The sequence below is a fragment of the Mustela putorius genome, unplaced genomic scaffold, assembly GCF_011764305.1.
Source record: "Mustela putorius furo isolate JIRA1106 unplaced genomic scaffold, ASM1176430v1.1 tig00003834_pilon_pilon_pilon, whole genome shotgun sequence".
Classification (NCBI taxonomy): domain Eukaryota; kingdom Metazoa; phylum Chordata; class Mammalia; order Carnivora; family Mustelidae; genus Mustela; species Mustela putorius.
Window position 1 is genome coordinate 68,157,293 of NW_025421987.1, and position 23,501 is coordinate 68,180,793.

Genomic DNA, 23,501 nt, shown 5'->3' on the forward strand with positions numbered 1-23,501 from the left:
AAGTATATTAGAAATGGTTATCTATTTTTATTATTATTACTTTTATACATTTTCAATAAAGGAAGATATTTAAAAGAAATAAATAGGATGATGAATGTCTTAAACAGGACCTTTACTTCTCTTACATTTACTTTTAAGACTTCACTTTTCTATATACCTAGATGAATTACAAAGATCCTGTCAAATTAATAAAGCTACCGAAATTATTTTCTTTTCTTTTTTTTTTATTTTATTTTACCGAAATTATTTTCATCTATAAAATTGATTCTAGAGATAGAAAAATGAAAAAGGAACACTTGTCATGTGACTTGTGTTGCATATTTATAAGAAATCAGTTTTTTTTTTTTATGGTTGAAGACTTAAATATGACTTAAATAATAAAAGGAAACAAATTGAAAGATAAAAGAATTTTAAATTCAGAAATATTAATTACAGTGTTACTTTTTACATGTGAATATTTCCAAAGTGAAGACTCATATAATTTCATCCATCTTCACTTGGCCATGGCTAGACAGAAGCAAGGAAAATAAATGCATAAAACTTAAATTGTTATACATGTGAGAAAAAGTGCATAATTTACATGTAAATATAATTCAGCATATATAAACTATATACATGTATATACAGTGTATATACATATATAATAGTTCTACACACACACATATACACATGATTGCCCAATTACACATGTGTTATTGCTCCTATTACTTTTAAAAGGCATATAGATATTAAACCAGACTTTTATAGGGTAAAATTAGTGATAGTTATTTATAATCTGTTCATCTGAATTTTCAGTTGAGGATTTTGAGCTAAGTATAAATTATAATTATCTATGTTCAGATTAAACTAGCTCAACTCACTTAATTCAAAATGGAGTGTGTTTTTTTATTATCATTTCTTTTCATATTATCTTGACTTGTTACAGTCCTATGTCTCATATTTTGTAAAGCATTTCATTAATGTTTCTTTTGTCATAGCCATTTTACAACATTAATTGGCTCAGACAATATAATTGCACAAGGATAGGACAGTATGAACAATGGATTTACACTAAATGAATCAAAATAATAAGTTGCAATAGTTAAAGAAATTCCTTACGTTTTTTATGTTCTACAATTGCACTACCAAATTTCATAGTGCTAGACACAGATTTCTCTCAGATATCAAGGCTTTAAAACTAACATTCCTAGTTGAGGGGAAAAAATAATTTTAAGCTCAGTCATTAAACTTTCCTTATAATCTCTCTCTGAACATTTTCATCCATACATATACATATATATATATACATACATATATATATGTATATATGTATACATATATACATGCATACATATACATATATATGTATATATGTATACATATATACATGCATACATATACATATATATATGTATATGTATTTAGTATTTTGTAATTGGAAGAATAATGTAGCTTTTTAAATAAAAACATAAATGCATCCACATAAATAATACTGTATATGATCAATAATACGTTAAAACTGTTACTGTGTCAAACTAATATTTCACTTATAACTATTTTCCACTCACCATCTTTATAGTTAAAGAGACATTGCATTTTATTATTTTCAAATATTATTACTATAATTTGTAGTAAGTAGCAATGAATAATAACAAATTTCTGTCAGATCTGGGTCTGCTTCAGTCAACTTGGCCATCACTATGAGGTGAATTAGCGATCTTTTTCTCAAAAATAATTTTTATCACAACAAAAACATGGAACAAATCCTAATCATAGAAATTATAGTAATACCCTTGGTACTTTCTGAAAACCTATCTGGTATTATAAATTAAAGCTAACTTGAGTAATTCCAATGCACAGCTAAAATAAGGATCCTAGCCAAAGGGGTAGAAAACTCCATGGAAGCAAAAATTTATCTCCTTGCATACAAAATTCCATTCTCGTATAAATTTATTTTCACTAAATAAAATTTATTCCTTATTCAAGAGTAAAATTACTACCTATATTTAAGACAAGACAGTCTTACTTTCTGTTTTTAATAAATAAAATATAAACATAATTATCAGGTTATATTATAATTTGATACGATTTATGGACACACATTTTTCAAATGTCAAAAGCACCAGGATCATTAGGGATTGTACTTTAACTTGATTTGTATAATATGCCATGTTATGAATGTGTGTGTGGTTATTAAGGAGATGATGATAACTGTCAGAAGTATCTAGCTTTGCATTTTGGATTTTTATTATGAACATGCTTTTTACCATTCACCAGAGTATTTTATTGAGGAGGAATGGGGACACAATAAATCCCTAGTTTAGAGGGACTCTGTAGATCAGATTTTAAAACACTTAAAGGTGTTTAAAACACTGACTTCCTGTGCTTAAAAAAAAAAAAAAAAAAAAAAAAAAGACTTCACTTGTGAAGAAGGGATGGATGATTAGAAGGAATAAGCAAAGTGAGATAACTAGGGAAAAGCTAACTTATGGGAAAGTAGAAAGAGAATAAACCGGAAAAGGAGAATGACACCTATTTAATTGTAAATCTGATCCTCTTGTGTAAGAAAAGCTACATTTCAATATTGTATGTAGGGAAATAGTGAATTAGGTTTTTCTTCATCTGAAGTAATTCCAATGTACTTCAAACAACAAAAGACAGAAAATTTAGGTACAATGTGCCAAATGTAAGACGGCCCTGAATAGTTACATTTTTTATTGATACATGTGTGTTTTTTATTTTATGCATACTCACGGTGATACCCATTTATAATTAAGAGATATATAAATATGTTCTAGACATTCATGGTTTTTTTTAAGTACAATGCCTTTATTTTTATATCAGTAACAGCTTTAGAAGCTGCAAGTTTTTTTATGAAAAAAAAAGTGATGTAAGGCATTGGTGACTTGTGGTGAATTACATTCAACATATAATTTCTACTACGGGCAGCTTGAGAAAACTAATAGAACACTGGCCTCACTGCACAATTCTGCAGCTACAGGGTCTGTCAATCTCTGGAGCTCTGCTACCCTCTACTGGCGAAATGAGATAAGTGCCTGCCTTAAAGCTCCGGTTTCTTTGTATCAGTTTAGTTTCCTCCACAAACAAGATACTGGCACCTTAAAAATCCAATTTTCTTTGGTTTCGCTCACATGTAAATGGATTATAACTTGGATTATTGTCAGATTAACTTTAAACATTATTTTAATATCATACAGAAAGAAAAACTCATTCAGCATCTTCTGTCTTAGTTCAAGCTGACTGGGGCCAGTTATAGTTAGATGGTTGGAAAAAAAAAACAACAGTACTTAAATATAACAATGACAACTTGTACAGATAGCAGGACTCGGACAGTCAAATCGGCTCCAAGGCCTTGGAGTTTGATTGGTGTGTGTGTGCGCGTGTGTAATTTTACTACGTTTTTAAAAAAGAATAGCAATTTCACTTTCCTTTTTCTTTATGTCATTTACTGTCTTAAGGTGCATGGGTCCTTGATTCCTTTATTATCTCCTCTATATAATCTTCTACTTCTTAGAAACCTACTTCTTTATTTTCTCCCAATCACAACCTGCCTAGGAAAACTGGTGCATCGCTGGGTTTCTTAATTTGAAAGTCATAATCCAAGAGAAAAAAACTCAACTACATAAATCAGATTTTTTTTAAGTCCCAGTTGTATCCTGGTATGTGATGGGGTGGTGGGTTATAAGATTTATCAACATCACAGTGCATCAAACTTGTTAATAAACTAGCTCTCTGTATAACAAGTAAAAGAAAGATTTTTTTTTTTTTTTTAAATGGGAGCACGAAAGGCATGGCATAGCTGGAGTTTAAGGTTCAAGCTTGGTATCCTCTATATAATGTATTATGTTTTTCAAAAACTTTTTATTAGGAAAGCTATACCAGACGCATAATCACTATACAATGATTAAACATTACCTTTACAATTTATAATCACTGAAATTACAGAATAAATATATGCACATTTCTTTTGAATCTTTGTGTGTGAGAGAGAAAACATTAAAAGTGCTTCCTACAAAGCTGTTAGTGATATATACCCAGTTGCTTTTTTATTTTTTAATATTTTATATATATATATATATATATAAGAAAGTGCAGATGTTCTCCAAAAAATCTTGGCATCAGGATGAAGTGTCACAAAGAGGATGCTCATCCCTAGGTGTGCCTCCAGCTGTTAAACCACCAGGCTTCCACTTCAGTAGGATCCAACCTAGAATATGACTTTTCCCACGGTGGTAGGAGAGAGCTGTACACTAGGGGTGAAGGGAAGATGAAGCTATGAAGAGTAGAGGAATGGATCAAACCCAAAATAATTAGATTGGGTTGAAAAGGAATAGGGAACCTGTGTTTGTGTGCGCATGCACGCGCACACGTGTACATTTGTGTGTGTGTGTTCCTACACCAGAAGGAAAAGGCTGCAGGTTTAGGGACCTAACTGTGTGCAGGGATTTGTGATTAGCGTGTAGGTATGTGTGTGACAGAAAAAAGAGTGGGTGAGAACATTCGAGCAAGACCCGCCCCCTCCCTCCCCATCTTGCAGTTTCCAGGCATGCAGCAAACTGCATTGTTAATACATGTACAGAATCTGTGCCATGATGGGAAGAGGAAAGAAAGCCACAAATATCAATTTGTTTTCCCCCCTCCCTGTCAAACAAAACTACAAATTAAAAAATATATATACTGAAAATAAAAAGACACATTGAGTTTTACTTAATTAGGATCAATACAACGATCCTCAATATACCTTATACATGGCACAGTCAAAGTCTCAAGTTTCAGTATAAAAAAATAATGATAACATTTGCTGGCAAAAGTCTGCGAAGGCACTTCATTGATTAATGATCTGAGTATGGCCCTTCCTCCAAATCACATCTGAGAGGGGAGAGCATACATCTGTATTTTCTAGTTATCATGCGGTTTCAGTGCTGTTCAGGGCAGGGAAGTTTGTGAGAATGGAGTTATTGGGACAAGTGTAAAGGGAGCAAGGAATATATTTCTTTTATTTTCCTTTTCTTTTGGAAAAAAAAAAAAGCACTAATTTATTTTTCTTTTACTGTTAGAACCTATATGTTGTCTTCTCCAGGACTTCGAGGTAATCCGGCTTGGTTTGAAGTTTGGCCCTTAACTCGAGGTAATCACTTTTTTGGGTTTGGTGGTCTGTGAAGCCCTTTCCAGCCGAGAAGAGAAGGGTTTCTTTGAGCCTGGCGTCCTGCTGTAAGTCTGGGTACTGCATGCCAGGAGGGTGGACGTGCAGTTCCTTTAATTTGGGCACAGTGCCATAGAGACAATCCACGAATCCCACTGTGCAGGGGGCTGGTTGTGGCCTCTCTCGGTCTAGTAGCATACTGCCACCACCACAGCCTCCCCCAGGAGGAAACAGCACCACCCCGCCATTCTTCTCATGGTGGCGGAACCCAGCCAAGTCTCCCCCGGTTCCTGCAACTACCCCTGAAACTCCACCAACTGCTGGATGGTGAGGGTGATGGTGATTCACCGTCACTATGGTGTTGAGCTGGGAGCTGGACACTGCCAGGGCCCACTCCTTTTCTTTTTCCAGCAAGGTCCGGTAGTTGCTGTGGTTCTCCTTGGGTGTCTCAGCAAACTGCTCACTTCCTAGGAGAACCTCACCTATTCCAGGTGGTTGTGTCCCAGAACCCCCTCGTTCTGCGTTCGCTGCCTCCTGGACTGATGAAACAGCCGCCTCCTCCTCCTCTCGAGGCTTATAGATGGGGTTGTTGCACATCTGGGTAACTGGGTGGGGGATGTACTCATAAACGTGGCCCACAGGAGGAGCCTTCTCTGGGGAGGAAAGAGTGGGTCTGCCACCACCTCCACTTCCACCTCCACCACCTCCACCGTCCTCAAAAAGCCGGTGGCATTGCATCTGGATGCCAGTAAGGTCCACACCTTCTTGCCTCTTGCTTCTAAAGGGCAGCTTCTTCCGGCGCCGTCGGAGCACATAGGCAAAGAGGCCTGCAGCAACAAAGACTGCAGAAAAAAAAAGAACCAGCAGGCTGAGAATCAACACAGAAAGTGGCACAGGGCCCCCAGGGGGCGAGAACTCATAAGGTGATGCATTCGTTGGCCCCCCAGTAAGGTGAGAATCTCCAGACTGGGCTGGGGATGCTCCAGCTGGTGGGATGTGCAGCATCTCTGGGCAGAGAACTTCCAGCTCAATCGTGCGTACATCACGATGGGTGAGGTTCTCAGGGCTCCTGCAAAGCACATCACCCACTACACTGACTGAACTGATGGTTTCAATCCACTGTTTGAAGGGGACCAGATCACAGGTACAGTCCCAAGGATTCTCATTGAGGTCTATCTGGACAATGGCATTCAAGTGTTCTAGGACACCAGCCACAGGAAGGTAGAGGAAGTAGTTCTTCCTCAGGTTAAGCCGGGCCAGGGATGTGCCTGCAAACGCATCTGTTGGCAGGGTCCTCAGCAAGTTATTGTTGAGGAATAGCAGCTTCAAGTTGGGCATGAGGCTGAAGGCTGCAGGCTGAATTTCTCGGATGACATTGAACTCAAAGTACAAGTAATGCAAACTCTGTAGGCCTCGGAACATGCCTGGTGTCAGCTTCTCGATATCGTTGCCATTGAGAAAGAGACTCTTTAGGTTGGGCAGGTTGATGAAGGCTCCATCCTGGACATAAGAAATACGATTGTTCCCCAGATGCAAGAGATCCAGGGAGGAGAAATTCCAAAAATCAGAACGGTATATTTTCTGAATCAGATTGCTACTCAGGTAAAGTTTCTTGGCATTCAGTGGCCTTGGAAGAAGTTCAGAAATGTTATTAAATCCTCGCTCTTTGCAGTTGACAGTCAAGCCAAGGTCGTTGATGTGTAAATTACATGTACACCCAGTAGGACATATAATGGGAATTGGTGGTCTGGTCTGGTAAGGAGCAATAGGAGGTTGATTTGGACCGGGGTACAAAGCTTGGGATGTGGAAGGTGGCCTTGGTGTTCGGGGCTGTTTTGTGGGCTTCGGCTGTTTATTTGAGGACTTATATTCAACAGAAGAAGCAGTAAAATGGACAGAAGACAACATTGAGGAAGGCTTAGTTGGCCATGCGTTCTCCTTGCTTGATGACAAGTGGGGAATCCCCAAACTAGCCTCCACCTCAGAGTCGGACAACAGGGGACAGAGTTCCGTCTTCCTGATTTCTCGCAGGTCCTTTCCATGGAAGTGGAAAGGGGTCTCACAGGTGATGTCTCCCACCAGGGCGGTGTAAGGAATGCGTTCCAGCCAACTCTTCAATTGCACTATCTCACATGTACAGTTCCAGGGATTTTCTTCCAGCTGGAGCTCCATCAGGCTTCTGCCAATGTGGTCTAACATTCCTCGGTAAAAAAGAACCTTTAACCTGTTTCCACGTAGGTCCAAATGGGTTAAGGAGACAGCCTTAAATAAATTGGTTGGAAGCATGGGAATGAGATTATCATTTAAAATCAGAACCCTCAATTTACTTAGGTTCCGAAATGCCCCACTCTCAATACGTTTAATGACATTGTAATCTGCCTGCAGATATTCCAGACTTTCCAAGCCAAGGAAGGTGTCATTTCTGAAGATGTCTAGTTTGTTTTCATGTAGATATAACCTCTTTAAAATCTTAAGACCATTGAAAGCTCCTGATTGAATGTCCTGCAATGCATTGTTCCCAAGGTTAATGGACACAGCGTTGTTCAAATGAAGAAAACTGTTGGTGTACAATTTCCTCATTGAATTCCTTTGCAGATACAGTTTAAAAGGTCTTGACCAGAACTCAGTAATCTGACTAATATTTGTAAATCCTTTACTGTCACAATGTATATGAAAGAGGCTTTCTTTAACTTCACAGTAGCATGGATCAAAACAGGGCTCATCTATTTCCTCTGAGTCCTCTATCAGGGGAATCGGGGTAGTCCATCCTAGAGCAATTGTGCTTAGAAGAATTATCCACAACATCCTCCCTCTGTGAAGCATCTCAGCTATGGAAGGTTTCATCATTCGTAGTTGCTTACAAAACTGCAACAGAAATAAAGATGCAGATTTTTAGCCTTTACTCATATGCACTATTCTAATTTACTCCTACATTTGGAGCTTTTTTATGAGTGAAACAAAGTTTAGCAGTTGTTGAATTGACACTCAAAATGATCTGTCAAGATGCTTAATATGTCTTGCATTTAAACTTGGGTGACTCTGAAATATTGTGCCATGCAATGACATTTTTCTGAACCAAGACATACTTGGTAAAGGGCATATCATACGGACACAAACAGCCTTCATTGCATCTTACGGCAATCAAAGGACTGGTATACAGTGATGTCTTTTAGATATAGGCATATTCAGTAAAATGGCAGTAATTTGGCCATTTCACCTGTTTGTCTGCTAAAACTTACATTGATATCAGAGGAGCCCATTACAGATCTGATTGGAATTCTGGTGGGAATTTTCTTTAACTATAGGTTTCTACTCATAAAAAGACATAGCATACCAAAAAGTTATTAGTTTAGAGTGTAATGAAGTCTGAACCCATTGCTCTATATCAGATGATATATGAGATGCTTGGTATCTCAGGAAAACTTAAGATTTTGCTTAAGAGATGATCACAGTATACTTAATTATAGTGTATGCTCAGTATCACACTATACCTCCACCCTCTTTTTCCCAAGCACAGATTTTTAACATCTCCTTTAATTAAATAATTTTTACATAGGTGTATCATTTGGCTATTTAAACCCTTTGGAAAGATTAGCCTTTCTAAAGAAGGAGCCCATGCAGTTGTTAGAGTTAAAGATAATGATAGCTTAAGGATGCTGAACCTGGGAGTGTCTGTATCAAAACACTTGCAGAGCTTAGTTTGGAATGTGTGTCTGTGCCTTCAAGATCAACTGAGGAACCCTGTAAAAAGCTGGAATGGCAGGTGGCTGGTTAGAAGAGAGTTGGGTAGTTAAAGGCAAGAAAAGGGTGGAAACCTTGATTCTTACCTGCTGATAAATAATCTGTCACATGACTTACATTTCAAAGAAAGACATCATTCTTTTCTAATCAGAAGAAACAAATACTGTGCACTATTGTAATAATACAGAACCTTCTTCTATGGCTCTCTTTCCTTGCTTTATATCATCAGTATATGAAAATGAATACATAAGTAAATTATATTAATGCAGTTTTATTAGATTGCCCTTTCTAAGTCACTGAAATATCAATCAAAATTGAATAATTATTTTTAATCAGTAAAAATAAACCAGAATTTTTAGCGTATGCTTTCTCTCCTCACGTAAGATACATACATTAAGGAAATATTTTGCCAAGCCTCTGAAAACAATATGATATAATTTATAAGGAAAGTGAAAAGAATAAATCTTCACATTCAACTTGCATATAATGTACACAGCTGTAAGGATAAGAAGACCCATGAGAATGCAAAGAGAAATCCGCCTCGGGCATGCAATACTCAATTTTTAGAAACAATTAAATGAAAAAAAAAAGAGAGAGAGAGAGAGACAGAAGGCAGATGAAGCTACATTGCAGTATCAGTTAGTCTTCCCTGCCTCCCTTATAAAATATTAAAATCTACTTAAGTTCTTTCTTCATCATTTTTTAAATGTTTTTCTTGTTTCTGAGGTCCCTGAGATTTAGGTAAGAAAGGCACCAGATGTCTTTGACTTACCTATTTTGCAGGAGATTTTTTTTTTTTTTAAAGTATTGAACATTGGAAGAAAAAAAAAAAAAAAAGCTTGAGTTTAAGGATTCTCTCCCTCTCCCTCCCTTCCTTTTGCTGAAGCTGAAGCAAAGGGGGATAGAGGGGGTGGGTGGGGGAGACGAAGAGAAAAAATAAAAGCAGCAAGCTTGAGACGTGCTGGGAATGCAATGGGCCTTTCAATGGGCTTCTTTAGGATGCAGAACTGCCGCTTGGCACACTCAATAGAGGAGGGAGGAGAAGGGGCTGCAGCAGGCTTCCAGCTTCGCCGCCGCTGCCGCTGCCGCTGCCGCTGCTGTGGCTGCTCTCTCTGGGTACCAGAAGCACATCATTGGGCACTGGGAGGAAGGGCGGGAGGGAGGCAAAGAGGAAGCCAGGCTCAATCCCAGTGCAGAATCTCGGACTTCTCTTGAGCTGGCTTTTTTTTTTTTTTTTTTTTTTTTTTTTTTTTTTTTAATGTGTGCTGTAACCCTGGATCCAGCTTTCCACGTCACGAAAATGAGCTCCAAGAAGGGAACGCGCTTAGCTTGGGGTCGGGAGCGAGCACTAGGAAGCCCTGACTGTACAGTTTGTGTGTGTGTGTGTGTGTGTGTATGTGTGTGTGTGTGTGTGTGTTTAAGGGATGAGAAAAGAAGTGATGGGGTCCAGATAACAAACTGTCAAAATGAGAAACAATGAAGCAGAGGCCAACCTAAGGAAAGCATTCCTTTGGTGGGGAAGGTAGAGGAGGGAGGACTGTGGACATTTTTTCTTTTCTTTTTATTATAATTATTTTTAACTCTCAAGGAAATCATCTCCTGTTTTGCTTCCCTAGTTTCCAAAGCTCCTGTCCCTAGTGCAGACTGGTTGTAAAGTAAGATTATCCTTCAGAATTATCCTTTCCATAGCATAGACACTCCCCTCCAAAGACAGGGATAAAGGGTAATTCAGATCCCCGAAGGAGAAGAGCTGGATCTAGCTGATTCTGCTTAGGAGTCCCGAGTAAGAGCTCAGGCAGCCTGAGTGACTTGGACCGAGTTTCTCCTGCATTTTGCTTCGATCTCTTTGCACCAGGAATCCTTTTGTTGTGCTGCAGCTCAAAGCCTTCGATTTCCCCTGGATTCAACAGCCATGTGTTTGCTTCCACCTTTTTAAAAACAGAGACAGGCCAACGCAGACCACTTGGTAACAATGGCACATTTCACTTTCTTCTACCGGAAAGACCTCATGGGGATAGGGGGCAGCATTTCAGGGTTTGGATATTTTTCCTTGACCCTCCCCAACCCCGTTTTTTTGGTCCAAATATTTCTCCGTGATATTTGGGGGAAGATAGGGGGTGGTGAGGGTGGGGGTGATTGAGCGAAGACGTTGCAGTGAAGAGGGGCCACCAGATCACAGTTCACAGGAACCCTCTAAGAAGGCTCGACTATAGAACTGGCGGTGCTACCGTGCTACCTACTAGGAGGATAGGCAGCTTAGCGGGGAAACTGGAGAGAGGCAAGTGTGTAGCAAAGGAGTCTAGTTAGCGGGGACTGTATGGCATAGATTGCCCTTCGCCACCCCCTCCCTGCACGCCACTCCACACTAATCCTGTAACCAACTCCTGGGGAAGGGAGGGACTTTCTGGTCGCTAAGAACTGGACCGAACCTCAACTGCCCAAGGACTCAAAGTTAGCGGATAGAGATGGCTTTCCCTTAAAACACTTTTTACAAAATCAAATTTTAAAGGGGGGGGGGACCCACTTATCAGTTTTGTACCAGAATGGTACATTATATATACAATATATATATCACTTAATGGAACATAAACGTTCCGTAAGAGTCAGTCATAGAAGATTTGCATCACATTTTGCATTTTAAATGACCGCACAAGTGTCCTCCGCTCCCGAGTAGCTAAGATTAGAAACAGCAATCACAGTCTTAGTAAGCAGGAAGGCAAGCTTCTCTAACACTCTACACCCTTAATGTTCCAGACCCACCCTATTTCTCAGGTCGCAACTGAGCCGACCATCACCGATAGCCTGAACTCAGAACCTGAACAATCCCGTCTCCTTCACCAACTGCCAAGCTACCCCCTCCCCCGCCACACACACCACCTTTGGTACCCAACGTGCAAAGGCGGCGACTGTTTCACGGATCATATCGGAACCCATGATGCGATGGAATTGATGGGTAACCGGGATGCTTCTCTGAGCTTCCCGTGACGGTAAATGACCATCACTGCAATCGTCCTCTGTTCTCTTCTTAACTACATCCCCTCAAGTTCTTGATCTGATCCATGTCCTAAAGGCTATCTCACCCCTTTTCTTTTCATTTATCTCAGTATAGCGTGTCTAAGTGATAGGAAGAGCTCCAAAAGTTAGGGGATGGAGGGCCCTGAAGCCCCGGTTTCGCCCGCTTCCTGCTGGGAGCGCCCGGCATCATTTGTCCACGGGGAGGACAAGAAGCCCTTTCTCCCCCACAGTGCCCCCTTCCTCTCTCCCCCACCCCTTTGCCCGATCTCCGAGCCCACTAATCTCTCCATATCTAGGATTAAATATTCCAATATGGAAGCAAAGCGATCACCCCCCCCCCCAGAACAAATAATTAAAATGCTGCATCATTCATTTTCTGAAGAGGTTTGAGCCTTGCACAGATCCCAATCTGCTGTCTCCAGGCGAAACGCACAATGGGTATGTTTAGAAATGGAAAATGATTAAAACCTCAAGCCGTTTTCCTTCTTTTACAGAACGAGTGAGCGACCCACTGGGGGAGGAGCCCTTCGCTCCGACACTTGGCCTGTTTGTTGGAGTTACTTACATTTTCCTCCCCTAGAAAAGGGGTCCAAGGGTATGTTAGTCTCCAGTACCATTCCTTCTACCATTGTCCTTAACAACTAAATGAACCGTTCAATAATGCAACAAACGCCTAGCACCTGTGAACGTACAGAAGCGCCAAACTCTGTACGCTCTACAGTGCACATCCTACCAGCGAGAAATCTGGTTTCAATTAGGCAAAGTAGGAAAGGATGGCGGCGAGTACCTATCGGTGCAGAGCGCTCTAGATCTCCGAGATCTGCTCCGAGGGGCTGCCCAGCGGGAGGTGCAAACTCTCTGGGAGGCTGAATTGTATCCAACATGCCGTAGCCTTGCAGTTTCTCTTCTTCATGCCACCAACTTTCAGTAAGGCCACCAAATCACGCTTGTAATCCTTTTAAGTGTTTCCACCTTTGAGATTTGAAGGGAAATGGTCGCTGCATACCAATGGGAAAGCCAGGCGCTCACCTAGCTTGACGCCGCCAGTGACAGAGAGCTCCGGACCACAGTTCTATATACCTTCGATGGTAGGCAGGCAGAGGTGTCCTAGGACTGGGTTCTTGAAAAATCTCGGTGCTCTGGATTCACTGTCGAGCTTCGCTGTCCTGAGAGTCCTGGCTCCGTCTCTGGGTTTTTGTTTTTTGTTGTTTTGTTTTGTTTTGTTTTTTGGGTTTTTTCTCCCCCCCCCCCCTTCTCTCTCTCTCTCTCTCTTCCTTGCTTCCTGAAAGGTTGTCACTCAGTGCAATCCCTGCCCAAGGCCTCCTTCGATCAGAGGAGATGGGACTAGCCCTTACCATCTCCGGGTTTCTTTGCTCTTGACCCTTTAGGCAGGTGGGAGTGGGGGTGGGTGGTGTGTAGATGAGAGAAGGGGGTGGGGAGGAGAGGGAAGGAGGCAGGAAGGGGGCGACTAGATCCCAGATCCCAGCATTGGCCAGACGGTGAAGCGGGGGGGGGGGGGGGGCGGGGGAGGCGGGGGTAGAGAGAAAAAAAGAGGATACAAATACAACAGTATGGCTGTACACACCAAATTCGACTTGGATTTGGGAGATCTCAGGTAAAGCACGAAGGTGAAGAGATCTTGTTGGCAGAGAGTGAGCCCCCAGACAGCTCACCATTCAAGCACCCTCACTTCTCCAGCGCGAGAGGATGGGGGGGGGGGCGGGGAGGGGGACCGCGGAACGTTTCAGGCCAAGGAGACGCTCGCGGCGGCGGCATCTTTTAAGACTGACCTGCTTTAAAAGTGCCACTTTAATGGCCTAGGAAATAACTGAAATCGGATTACACGTTACTTACCAACGTCTGCACCCAAACTGGGAGGTCCAGATCGGGTTTTAGGAGGCAGTATACGAAACGCCGGGCTGGAACCCTAATGCAAATCCATCAGCTGCTGCCCCCAAATCGCGCACGCAGGCAGCGGCGCTCGGGAGCCCCCAGATCAGCCCATCGCCGGAGCCTCCGCCAGCTTGTGCCCCCCCCCCCCCCCCCCGCACCCCCAGCCCCTCCTCCGCGCCAACTGTGTAAATCAGCCGCCGCAGTCCTCTCGCCGCGCATCGCAGGCAAATCCCTGCTTAGGAAGCAAGGAAGCAAGTGATCTCTCTCCCTCCCTCTTTCTTTCTCTCTTTCTCTCGCATTCTCTCTCTCTCCTCTCAATCTCTCTCATCTCATTCTGTCGCTCATCTCATCCCCGCCTCCCCCCAACATCGGTCACAATCTGGCAGCTCTACAAAGAGAAGCCCTGTAAAATTGAGTGGCAGGAAGTCAGCGTTCGGTATCTGTGGATTGACTTTAACTTTTATTTGCAAATGAGAGGTGGCCGTTTGGAAAATTACAGGCCAGGCCCGAGGGGTTTGGGCGGGGTCATCAAATTAAGAGCATCTGAGCTGTATTGATGGGCGGTATCCCTAAACGCCTCCTAGAAGCGGTTTTCAAGTGATTTACAGTGCCCCCCCCCCCACACACACACCCCGCTTCATGATACATAGGTGACATTTTGGAAGTACACAGATTTCCTCATCTGTTTACACTGCCAAGAGGGAGGAAAATAAAACTAGAGTGAGGAGAGGTGTGAGGGGCATTTGCTGAAGAGATGTTGGATACCATTTCGTGACAAATTAAATGAGGACACTTGAGCAATTATTGCACCTATGTGAAAGAATTATTACAACATTATAGACCTACTGGAGGCGATCATTACCCCCATTGCAGTCATACTAATGCAGTCATTTACTGCTCCATTCAATCTGCAGTGTAAACCAACGCAGTTCTTTTTAATAGATCCCTTTCATTAGCGACTGCGTTGTGGAGAGGGCAATCTTCCACTAACTTCCAAACTGAATAAGAAGTAGTCCCAGGAATCATCTTTGTATCTCTTGCCATTCCTAACTGAAGTGAATGGAATAAATTGTCCAAGGCAAGCAAAGTTGTGTAGCTAGTATAATGTAGACCTAAACTGACCTCAACCCTATTTGCAAAAGCTCTCAAAGGAGCTAACTCAACCCTTACAAAGAATACTTTTTTTATATATGAAATGTTTTGAGAAACAGGCCTGGAGCTATGATTTTAGCCTATATTTAATGGATTTTTTGGTATACTTTGTTACACCATTGTTACTCTACGTTATATACATATTACACCACAAGACTAGTGTCTGTATTACCTTCATTAAAAGAGAGAAGATGGAACTGGTCATTGTGAAAAACAGGGAACTGTGGGATTCCTTTGGATTTTGTATATAGATTAGCCAAATTCCATATGGCAACTTTGTTGGTTGTGCATAAAGTGAATTTAGATTGCTTTTTAAAATAATATTTCAATTTGTTCTTCACAATAGTCTTCTTTAAGATTATTTAGATTAGTAGAATATCTACAGGAATCTAGAAAGTGGTGAAACCAATATGATTTCAAAACATAGGCTTTTATTTATTTTTCTTTTCTTTTCTTTTTTAATTTTATTTATTTATTTGACAGAGAGAGAAAGCAAAGGGAACAGCTGGCTCCCTGCTGAGCAAGGAGTCCAATGCAAACTCCATCCCAGGATCCTGGAATCATGACCTGAAGTGGTAGGAGATACTTAGCTGACTGAGCCACCTAGGCATCCCTTATTTTTTTTTTTTAAACATCTTATTTATCTATTTTTAGAGAGAGATGGAGTGTGAGGTTGGTGAGGTGGTGGGGGAGCAGAGGGAGAGAGAGAATCTCAAGCAAAGTCTGTGCAGAGTCAGAAGCAGGGCTCCATCTCACAACCCTGAGATCATGACCCCTGCCAAAATAAAAAATCAGTTGCTTAACCTACTGAGCCACCCAGGCACTCCCCTATACTTTAAATATTGTTTTCCAGATCTGGCACACATTTCAAACCTTCCTCAGTATTTTCTCAGATAATAAATGCTTCTATGTGAAGCATAAGTGGAGATATGGATAAGGAGAGAATGTTTGTCTTGGGTTTTTCACTTACAAGTTCTCCAAATTGAGTTTAAAAAGATAAATTCAAGAAAGTTTGTGGAAAAGGTCCATCCCTATAACAAATCAGTCTGATTTAGGAGAGCCTGAGCTACATCAGTAGGCTGATGAGTCATAGAGATGTTTCTGGCCTTTTCAGGTGGTTGCTCAATTCGAGGAGAATCACTCCTGAGTACACCATATTCTACGTGGGCAAGTGTGAAATCACACACATGCCCCTGAGCCTCAAGGCTGGAGGATATTAGAGTAACCCTGGAAGAAATCAGGCAACGTCATTCTTAAAATAGCTGAATCTCTTTAACCTTTTGGAGGTTTTTTCATTTTATTTGATTTTCAAGGTTATTTCTTGATAAGAGAACTCTGAATGTGTTAATATATTTACTCTGAGCAGATTTTGTTATAGACTGATGGTCTGGGGAGCTACAGAAGATTGAACAGCTGGGATGGGTTGCTAATGTTAAAACTGAGTACTTCCAACATAAATATTTCAGGTCAGACAAAAATGCTGTGGGGTAAGCGTGGCGAACCTTTGAGCTATTCTTTGTTATGACTTTTTAGTGCATTCCACAGAAGTATTTATGTACATACCCATAGTTTTATTTTAATCAAATAATTTATATTTCAAAAAGAAAGAGCTGTCATTAAAGAACTGTGTTTTTTATTGATGATGCATAATGGATAAAAGGAAAACATAGAAATAACATACACAATGTAAAATATGTTTATATTGCTGATATATATCATATCTATCTATCTATATGTATATAAATTTGGTTCCAAGGACAGCAGTATTTTTCAATTTCCTTTTAATTATTCTGTTGTTTTCAGAGATAGAGAGAGATAGTAGTATTAAAGTGAAAAAAAAGTAGACATATTTTTCTTATCTAGCATATATTTTACTCACTCTGATTTAAATAAAATAAATATATCTTTGAAAGATGTAATTCTAAATAAGGCAGTACTAGAGAGTTTGTTTTATAATGGAGCATTCATCCAAGAAAACTCTAAACTCTGCAGTAATTTTTGATTACATGCAGCATATCTAAGTCACCTATATATTGCATTCATCTGCTTTTACACAGGCATTCATGAAGCCTCTCTCTCTATCTCTCTCGTTTTTTTGTGGGTTTTTTTTTTTTTTTGGCACACACTATTCCAAATAATTTTCAGGCTGACAAACTACATGCTTGATAATTTCAAAAAGCTAATCATATCTTCATTTAGGCAACTTTTGATACCACCTTTGAAACAATTGAAAATGTAGTTACTTACACAATATAATTTTGTAAATGAAAATTTTGTGTACCAAACATTAAGCTAAACAAAAACATGATAAAACAGAAATTAAGTGTTAGCATATATTGAAAGAATTCAAAAGATTGAACAATTCAGACTGAAGGTTACATACTTACATAAGTGTTTATTTGTGTATATCTTCCTATAACTCCATAGAAGAAACATGTTTGAAAGGTTTTTATTTGTAGAAGTTCATGTTTGTAGAAGTACATGTTTGTAGAAGTTCCAAAGCCATTGGTAACTATGTTTTTTCAAAAGCATCTTGTAAAACATAGAGAATCAACATATTTATAAGTGATACCTGCATTACAACTATTCAATTAGACATTGATCTTTTCCATTTTGTTTTACTAAAATATTTAGAAGCACTTTGTAAGCTTCCACCTAATGAAGACTTAGGTTATCTTTGAAGTAAACATGTATTTTAATCTCAAAGATTAAGTGAACTATTTTAGAACTCTCAGAATTTATCTAGTATGAACAAAGTTTCCAAATTTTAATTTGTAGTTTGGATTAAGCCTAGAAGTTATTGTTTCCTTTATAAGAGATTTTCTAAAATTATTTGAAATTAATAGATTGTAGATATTAAGACTAAAACTACTGAGAAAGGGGCACCTGGATGGCTCAGTAGGTTAAAGCCTCTGCCTTCGGCTCAGGTCACGGTCTCAGGGTTCTGGGATCGAGCCCCACATCGGACTCCCTGCTCAGTGGGGAGCCTGATTCCCCTTCTCTCCCTGCCTGCCTCTCTGATGACTTGTAATCTCTATCAAATAAATAAATAAAATCTTAAAAAAAATACTGAGGAAAAAATCTTCAAAGATCAAGATAAGGGGAAATTAATAAATTTATTTGTTGAAATAAATTAAACTGTTGAATAATACATCAGAAAATGAATAGATATTATATGTAGTGGAAAGAGGTAAATCACATAAGTTTTAGCAGTGAAGGAAATTTTTCTTTTTTAATATATGATAAAGAGAATTAGAATGATTTTATAACATCATAGAATCTCAGAATTAAGAGGAACATGAAAGGTTATCAAGTCCAACCAATTATGATATATCCAAATCCCTGTTTTACTATCCTTTGCCAAATTGTTATATAGACAATGGCTTAATATTGCCTGTGATGTGGAGCTTGGTGCATTTCAGGGCAGCTGATTTTGTTTTGGGACAAATCTAATTGGTAGAACAAATTTTAAGCAAACTTAAACAAATGTTTTATTTCCCGGTAAGTAGTCTTAGTTACTCCCTTGAGGATATGTTTAAAATTCTAAAGTAATGAACTTTCTACTTATTTGAGTTAGGTTTATATTCATGCAGAGAAACTCACCTGTTGGGTAGAAATGTAGAACTAATCTTCAAGAGATGAACAAGGGCTAGAGAAAGAGTCACTTAATTAGAAGGTAATTGAAACTATAGAATTTGTGGTAACTGCTAAAGTGACAAAATGTTAAAGGGCATGATAATGCTTAAAATATTTTAACTAGGTTTCATGGTAATCCTCTTGGAACCATATTTGATTTTCTGTATGTGTCCTCTTAGTCTACTAATTTAAAATTTACTACAGCATTATAGAGGAATAGTATCGGCATCAAATAATAAGGCCAGCAAGCCTAATTAAGTCAAAGGCCAGCAAGCCGTATAAGTCAAATCAAATTTCCTCTGGTCTTTGAATTTTTCAAAACTATTTGAGAACATGAATATGAAATAACTTTTTAAATGAGGCTGATTTCAGTATAAAGCCTGATGAAAAATTTGTTTCTACCAACTATGGGACAAGATAAAAGGCTTTATATGATTGTGTGCTGGAAACCACAGATAATGGAAATATTATGTACAACTTTGAATTTTAAGAATAGAGCAAAAGTGTTATGAAACACTGAATATATATCTGAATGTTAACAATTCTTAAAGTGACTTAAATCCAAAAAAATAAAGTTTCTCTGGATTTGGCTGCCTCCCCTGTATCACTCTGCTGAGTTACTTAGGCATTTAGCTCCTTTTAGCATTTATGTTCTATCTAAATCTCCTTTCACATTTCTATGTTGTTAATTAATGTTTAGTGGTTCCCTTATCTGTAACTTTGTCTTTTGCGTATTAAAATCGTGTGTGTGTGTGCACACGTGTGTTTTTTTTACATTTAGGCATTTAAAGGCAAATATATGTTTCTATGGATGCTAATTTCTTTCCATTCATAGCCAATAAAATATTCTTCTTTAACAAATGAATGGTCTGAATTTTATTTTCTTTAACAGTAGTGTTTTTCAGAATTTTGTGAATGGGAAATGTTTATCACAAATTTTATTTTTAACAAATAGTTTAAATAAAAAGAATAAAATAATTTAATAAACCTATGTGGCACAATTAAGACACCATTCATCCACCATTTTTTAACAATGGCAAAATTATAAAATACTGTAGAACCTACAATGTTATTAATTTATCTATTCAAAAAAATATAAATTATCTTATAGAAATGTGACCAAAAATATAAATTAAAGACAAAGAATATTTGACTATTTGGGGTTGTATTTCAATGTATTTTAATGACCTTAAAATTTTAAAGGGATAGGCTGACCTAAAACTAGTTTGTTTGTTGTTTTTAATTTCTTGTACTCGTTAGATTTATTCATTAAAAGGGTAGTAGCAAAATGTCTCATGTTGTTAAAACAGTGAGGGAGTGTTTGCTAATTTCCCTTCCCTGCCCATTTTGGAAGACTTTATGGTTGATTTTGTAATATTTCACTGGAAATGCCATAAAAATGTAGCCAAAAAGTATTTACACATATAAAAATTATACATACGCATGCATATCTCTGTATGTGTGCGAGTTGGGAAGATAGAAAATTAAAAATTAATGGATTCTTTATAAACTCTTTTGAATTGTTTTGTCTAAAATTGTTTTGTCTGGGGCACCTGGGTGGCTCAGTGGGTTAAGCCGCTGCCTTCGGCTCAGGTTACCATCTCAGAGTCCTGGGATAGAGTCCTGCATTGGGCTCTCTGCTCAGCAGGGAGCCTGCTTCCTCCTCTCTGCCTGCCTCTCTGCCTGCTTGTGATCTCTCTCTGTCAAATAAATAAATAAAATCTTTAAATAAATAAATAAATAAAGTTGTTTTGTCTCAGGGTGCCTGGGTGGCTCAGTGGGTTAAGCCTCTGCTTTTGGCTCAGGTCATGGTCTCAGGTCTTAGATTTAGCCCTGCATCAGGCTCTTTGTTCAGAGGGTAGCCTGCTTTCCCCTCTCTCTCTATGCCTGTCTCTCTGCCTACTTGTGATCTCTGTCTGTCAAATAAATAAATAAAATCTTTTAAATAAATAAATAAATAAAATCGTTTTGTCTCTAAAAGGGGAAGCATACTTAGTTTCAAAGACTCATAGAATAACAAAATAGTTATCCATAAGATACAAAAATTGAATTATATTTACTTAATTCATATTGGATGAGAATATTCATTAAGTTAGAGACTCTTGAAACATTTATGTCACAGAGCATCAGAAGGATAATCTTTGGGAACTGACCTTTTTGTATGGGTTTAAGCCAGTGTCCTGGAAAAATAATTCTGTTCAACAATTTAACAGCCTGACATCAACTCCCCAATGTGCAAGCACTTTCTACGATTTATAAAAAAGGTAACATGTTTTTAAAATTCTACTACCTTTTAGCTCTTATGCCAAAATATATAAAAAACCAACATTCCCAAGACTTGAATATATTTAACATTCATTAGAGTCTTTGGCAATCTGGTTTAAGGAAAGGGGGGTGGGTTGTTTAAAAAAAAAAAAAGGAAAAGAAAAGAGTTTGCAGTGTTATCTCATGGAAATTCAAGGACTGAAACAAGTACAGCCAGACCTCATGGGGAACATAATCGGAAATTAGGCCACATTTTGTATCTCTCAGGGTCCACATGGTCTCCCTGTCACCTCCCTCACTTCCCATCTGCTCTCTACAGCAGCAAGAATGATTCTTAAAAATGTAAGGCTGGTATTATCTTTTAGTAACCCTCTAGTGGCTTCCCATCTTTCTGGGTAAAAGCTAGTATTCTGTCTGACCCTGTGTAATCTTGCTGCTTGCTCCATAGCTGCCTTCACACCCTATGGCTTGCTTTCTTGCTCCCACTCTATAGCAACCATATCCCCCCCTCTTGCTATTTCCTTGACTCACCAAGCACACACCTATTTCAGAGCCTTTTCATCTACTGTGCACTCTGTCCAGTGTACCCTTTCCACAGTTAGAGCAGGGCTGACTGGCATCTTCACTGCATAATCAAGTATGCGTCCCTGACCTTGCTACCCCAAGCAGCAGTTCCCCCATTACTTTTAAACTTCATGGCCTGCTTTATTTTTATTCCCGGGGTTTCTCTCCTAATGAAATATAATTTATATGCTTAGGCACTTTTACCATCTATCTCGCACTACAGGAATAAGTTTCATAAGAACAAGCACTTTGTTTTATTCATTGCAGTATTCCTGGCACCTAGAACAGTGGCCCGTACATAATAGGAACTCCATACAAATGTATTAGAGGAATTGAATGAATGAATGTTCTTTCTAATCTCTACTTCTTTTTGAGTCTGCACCATTTTTTCCCCTTGTGCTAAGCTGCTTTCTCTGCACCGGCTAGCTCTCAGCTCATAATTGCTACATAGTCTTTCAGCTGCAGTATTCTCCACCAACTGGCAAGTTCTCTCTTTCACTTGAATTCAAATTCCTGAAAATATAAATGGACAGGCTTATTTTTTTTTCCAGTAAGGCCACATAGACCGTAAGTTTCTGGCCAGTCTCTGGATGTATTCTTTTGGGTCAGGTATATATTCATGGTCTAATAAGGCTGAGCCAGTTCACAGCATGGATGATTAGGTGTGAGGAGCTGTGGACAGGCGGCCAGGCAACACAAACACGTCTGGTACACAAAGCCACTGCCTCCAGATGGGCACCTGTGCTGTCCTTTGTCCCAACTCCTGCTCATGAGTCTGAGTCTGACATTACTCCTCAGTTCAGGGCATCAAACTTCTGCTTCCGTGTCCTTCCTGACGCAATGACTTTGTTTTTGTTTGTTTGTTTGTTACGTATCTTTGTTAGATAGAACTATGCATCTACAAAACGTCTATAATATATCCATATCTCTTTTTTGATCCTAAAGGCAACAAAATTCCCTGGCACTCTTATTCACCCCAGGCTGTTCCATGAATTTGAACTAAAGCTTTTGAATGGTAAGCAAGAAATCCCATGTGGCTGTTAGAGATCCTATTGTGGACACACCCTAAGGTGACCCCCAGTGTGTCCCATCCTTGAATAATCTCATTTTCATAGTTCAGTGTGGATGGAAGCTGTGACTTCTTTATCCACTAGAAAGTGGCAAAGGTTAAAGGATTTTTGAATCCCAAATCGGTGCAATTAGAATCCCAAATCGGTGATTTTGAGTTAATTGGAAGGGAGATTATTCTGATCAGCTTGACTTAATCAGGTGAATGTCCTTAAAAGAGAGATAGTACCCTCCCTAAAATGAAGACACATTCTCTTACCGATCTTTAAGAATCCAAAGAAATGAATTCTTCCTACAACCTGGTTAAATTTGGAAACACATTCTTCCCCAACCAAGTCTCCAGATAAGAACACAGACCAGTGGTTTTGGGATGCACATGCTGCTAGCTGGACTGCACCTTCTGGGCAGCCAAGCAGGCTTAGCTCTTGTCTGGGCCACTGCCATTAATCTGTAGCATGGGTGGTGACAAGAGCAGGAGGGTGCCAGCAATAAAACAGGGAATAGATGCTTGGTGAGGCCTCAGTTTCAGCAGCGCTTTCTCAGACATGGCCCCAATCAAGTTGGGGATGCCATCGCTTCACTGGTGGCTATTGAAGGGGAGCCTGGGAACAAGGTGAACCTGGCAGAGCTGTTCAAAGGCACAGAGTGCTGTTTGGAAAGCCCAGGGTCTTTAGTCCAGGCTGTTCCAAGACCCACTTGTCAGGGTTTGTGGAGCAGGCTGAGGCTCTGAGGGCCAAGGGGGTTCAGGTGGTAGTATGTCTGAGTATTGATGATGCTTTTGTGACTAAACTGTGGGAACCAGTTCACAATTCAGGAGGCAAGGTTATCCTCTTGGCTGACTCTACTGGGACCTTTGGGAAGGAAACTGATTTGTTACTAGATGATTCATTGGTGGTGTCTTTGGAAATTGCCAGCTCAAAAGGTTCTCCATAGTGGTAGAGGATGGCATAGTGAAGTCTCTGAATGTGGAGAGGGTATAGGTCTCACCTGAAGCCTGGCTCCCAACATCATGCTGCAGCTCTGA

At 39.5% G+C, this 23,501-nt stretch overlaps 1 protein-coding gene and 1 pseudogene across 2 annotated transcripts; one reads left to right on the forward strand and one right to left on the reverse strand.

The window, feature by feature from the left end:
- Positions 1–1,473: 1,473 nt before the first annotated feature.
- Positions 1,474–13,922, reverse strand: SLITRK3 (SLIT and NTRK like family member 3). 2 transcript variants are annotated; one of them, XM_004774417.3, is made up of 2 exons: positions 13,754–13,922; positions 1,474–8,008 (listed from the first exon to the last, which is right to left on the reverse strand). In XM_004774417.3, the coding sequence occupies exon 2, from the start codon at positions 7,988–7,990 to the stop codon at positions 5,054–5,056; it is 2,937 nt and encodes a 978-aa protein (XP_004774474.1). In that variant the 5' UTR covers positions 7,991–8,008; positions 13,754–13,922; the 3' UTR covers positions 1,474–5,053. The 2 variants fall into 2 exon arrangements, with proteins under 2 accessions (XP_004774474.1, XP_004774473.1); XM_004774416.2 differs by lacking the exon at positions 13,754–13,922 and adding an exon at positions 12,687–13,338.
- LOC101678953 lies at positions 12,334–23,501 on the forward strand (annotated as a pseudogene).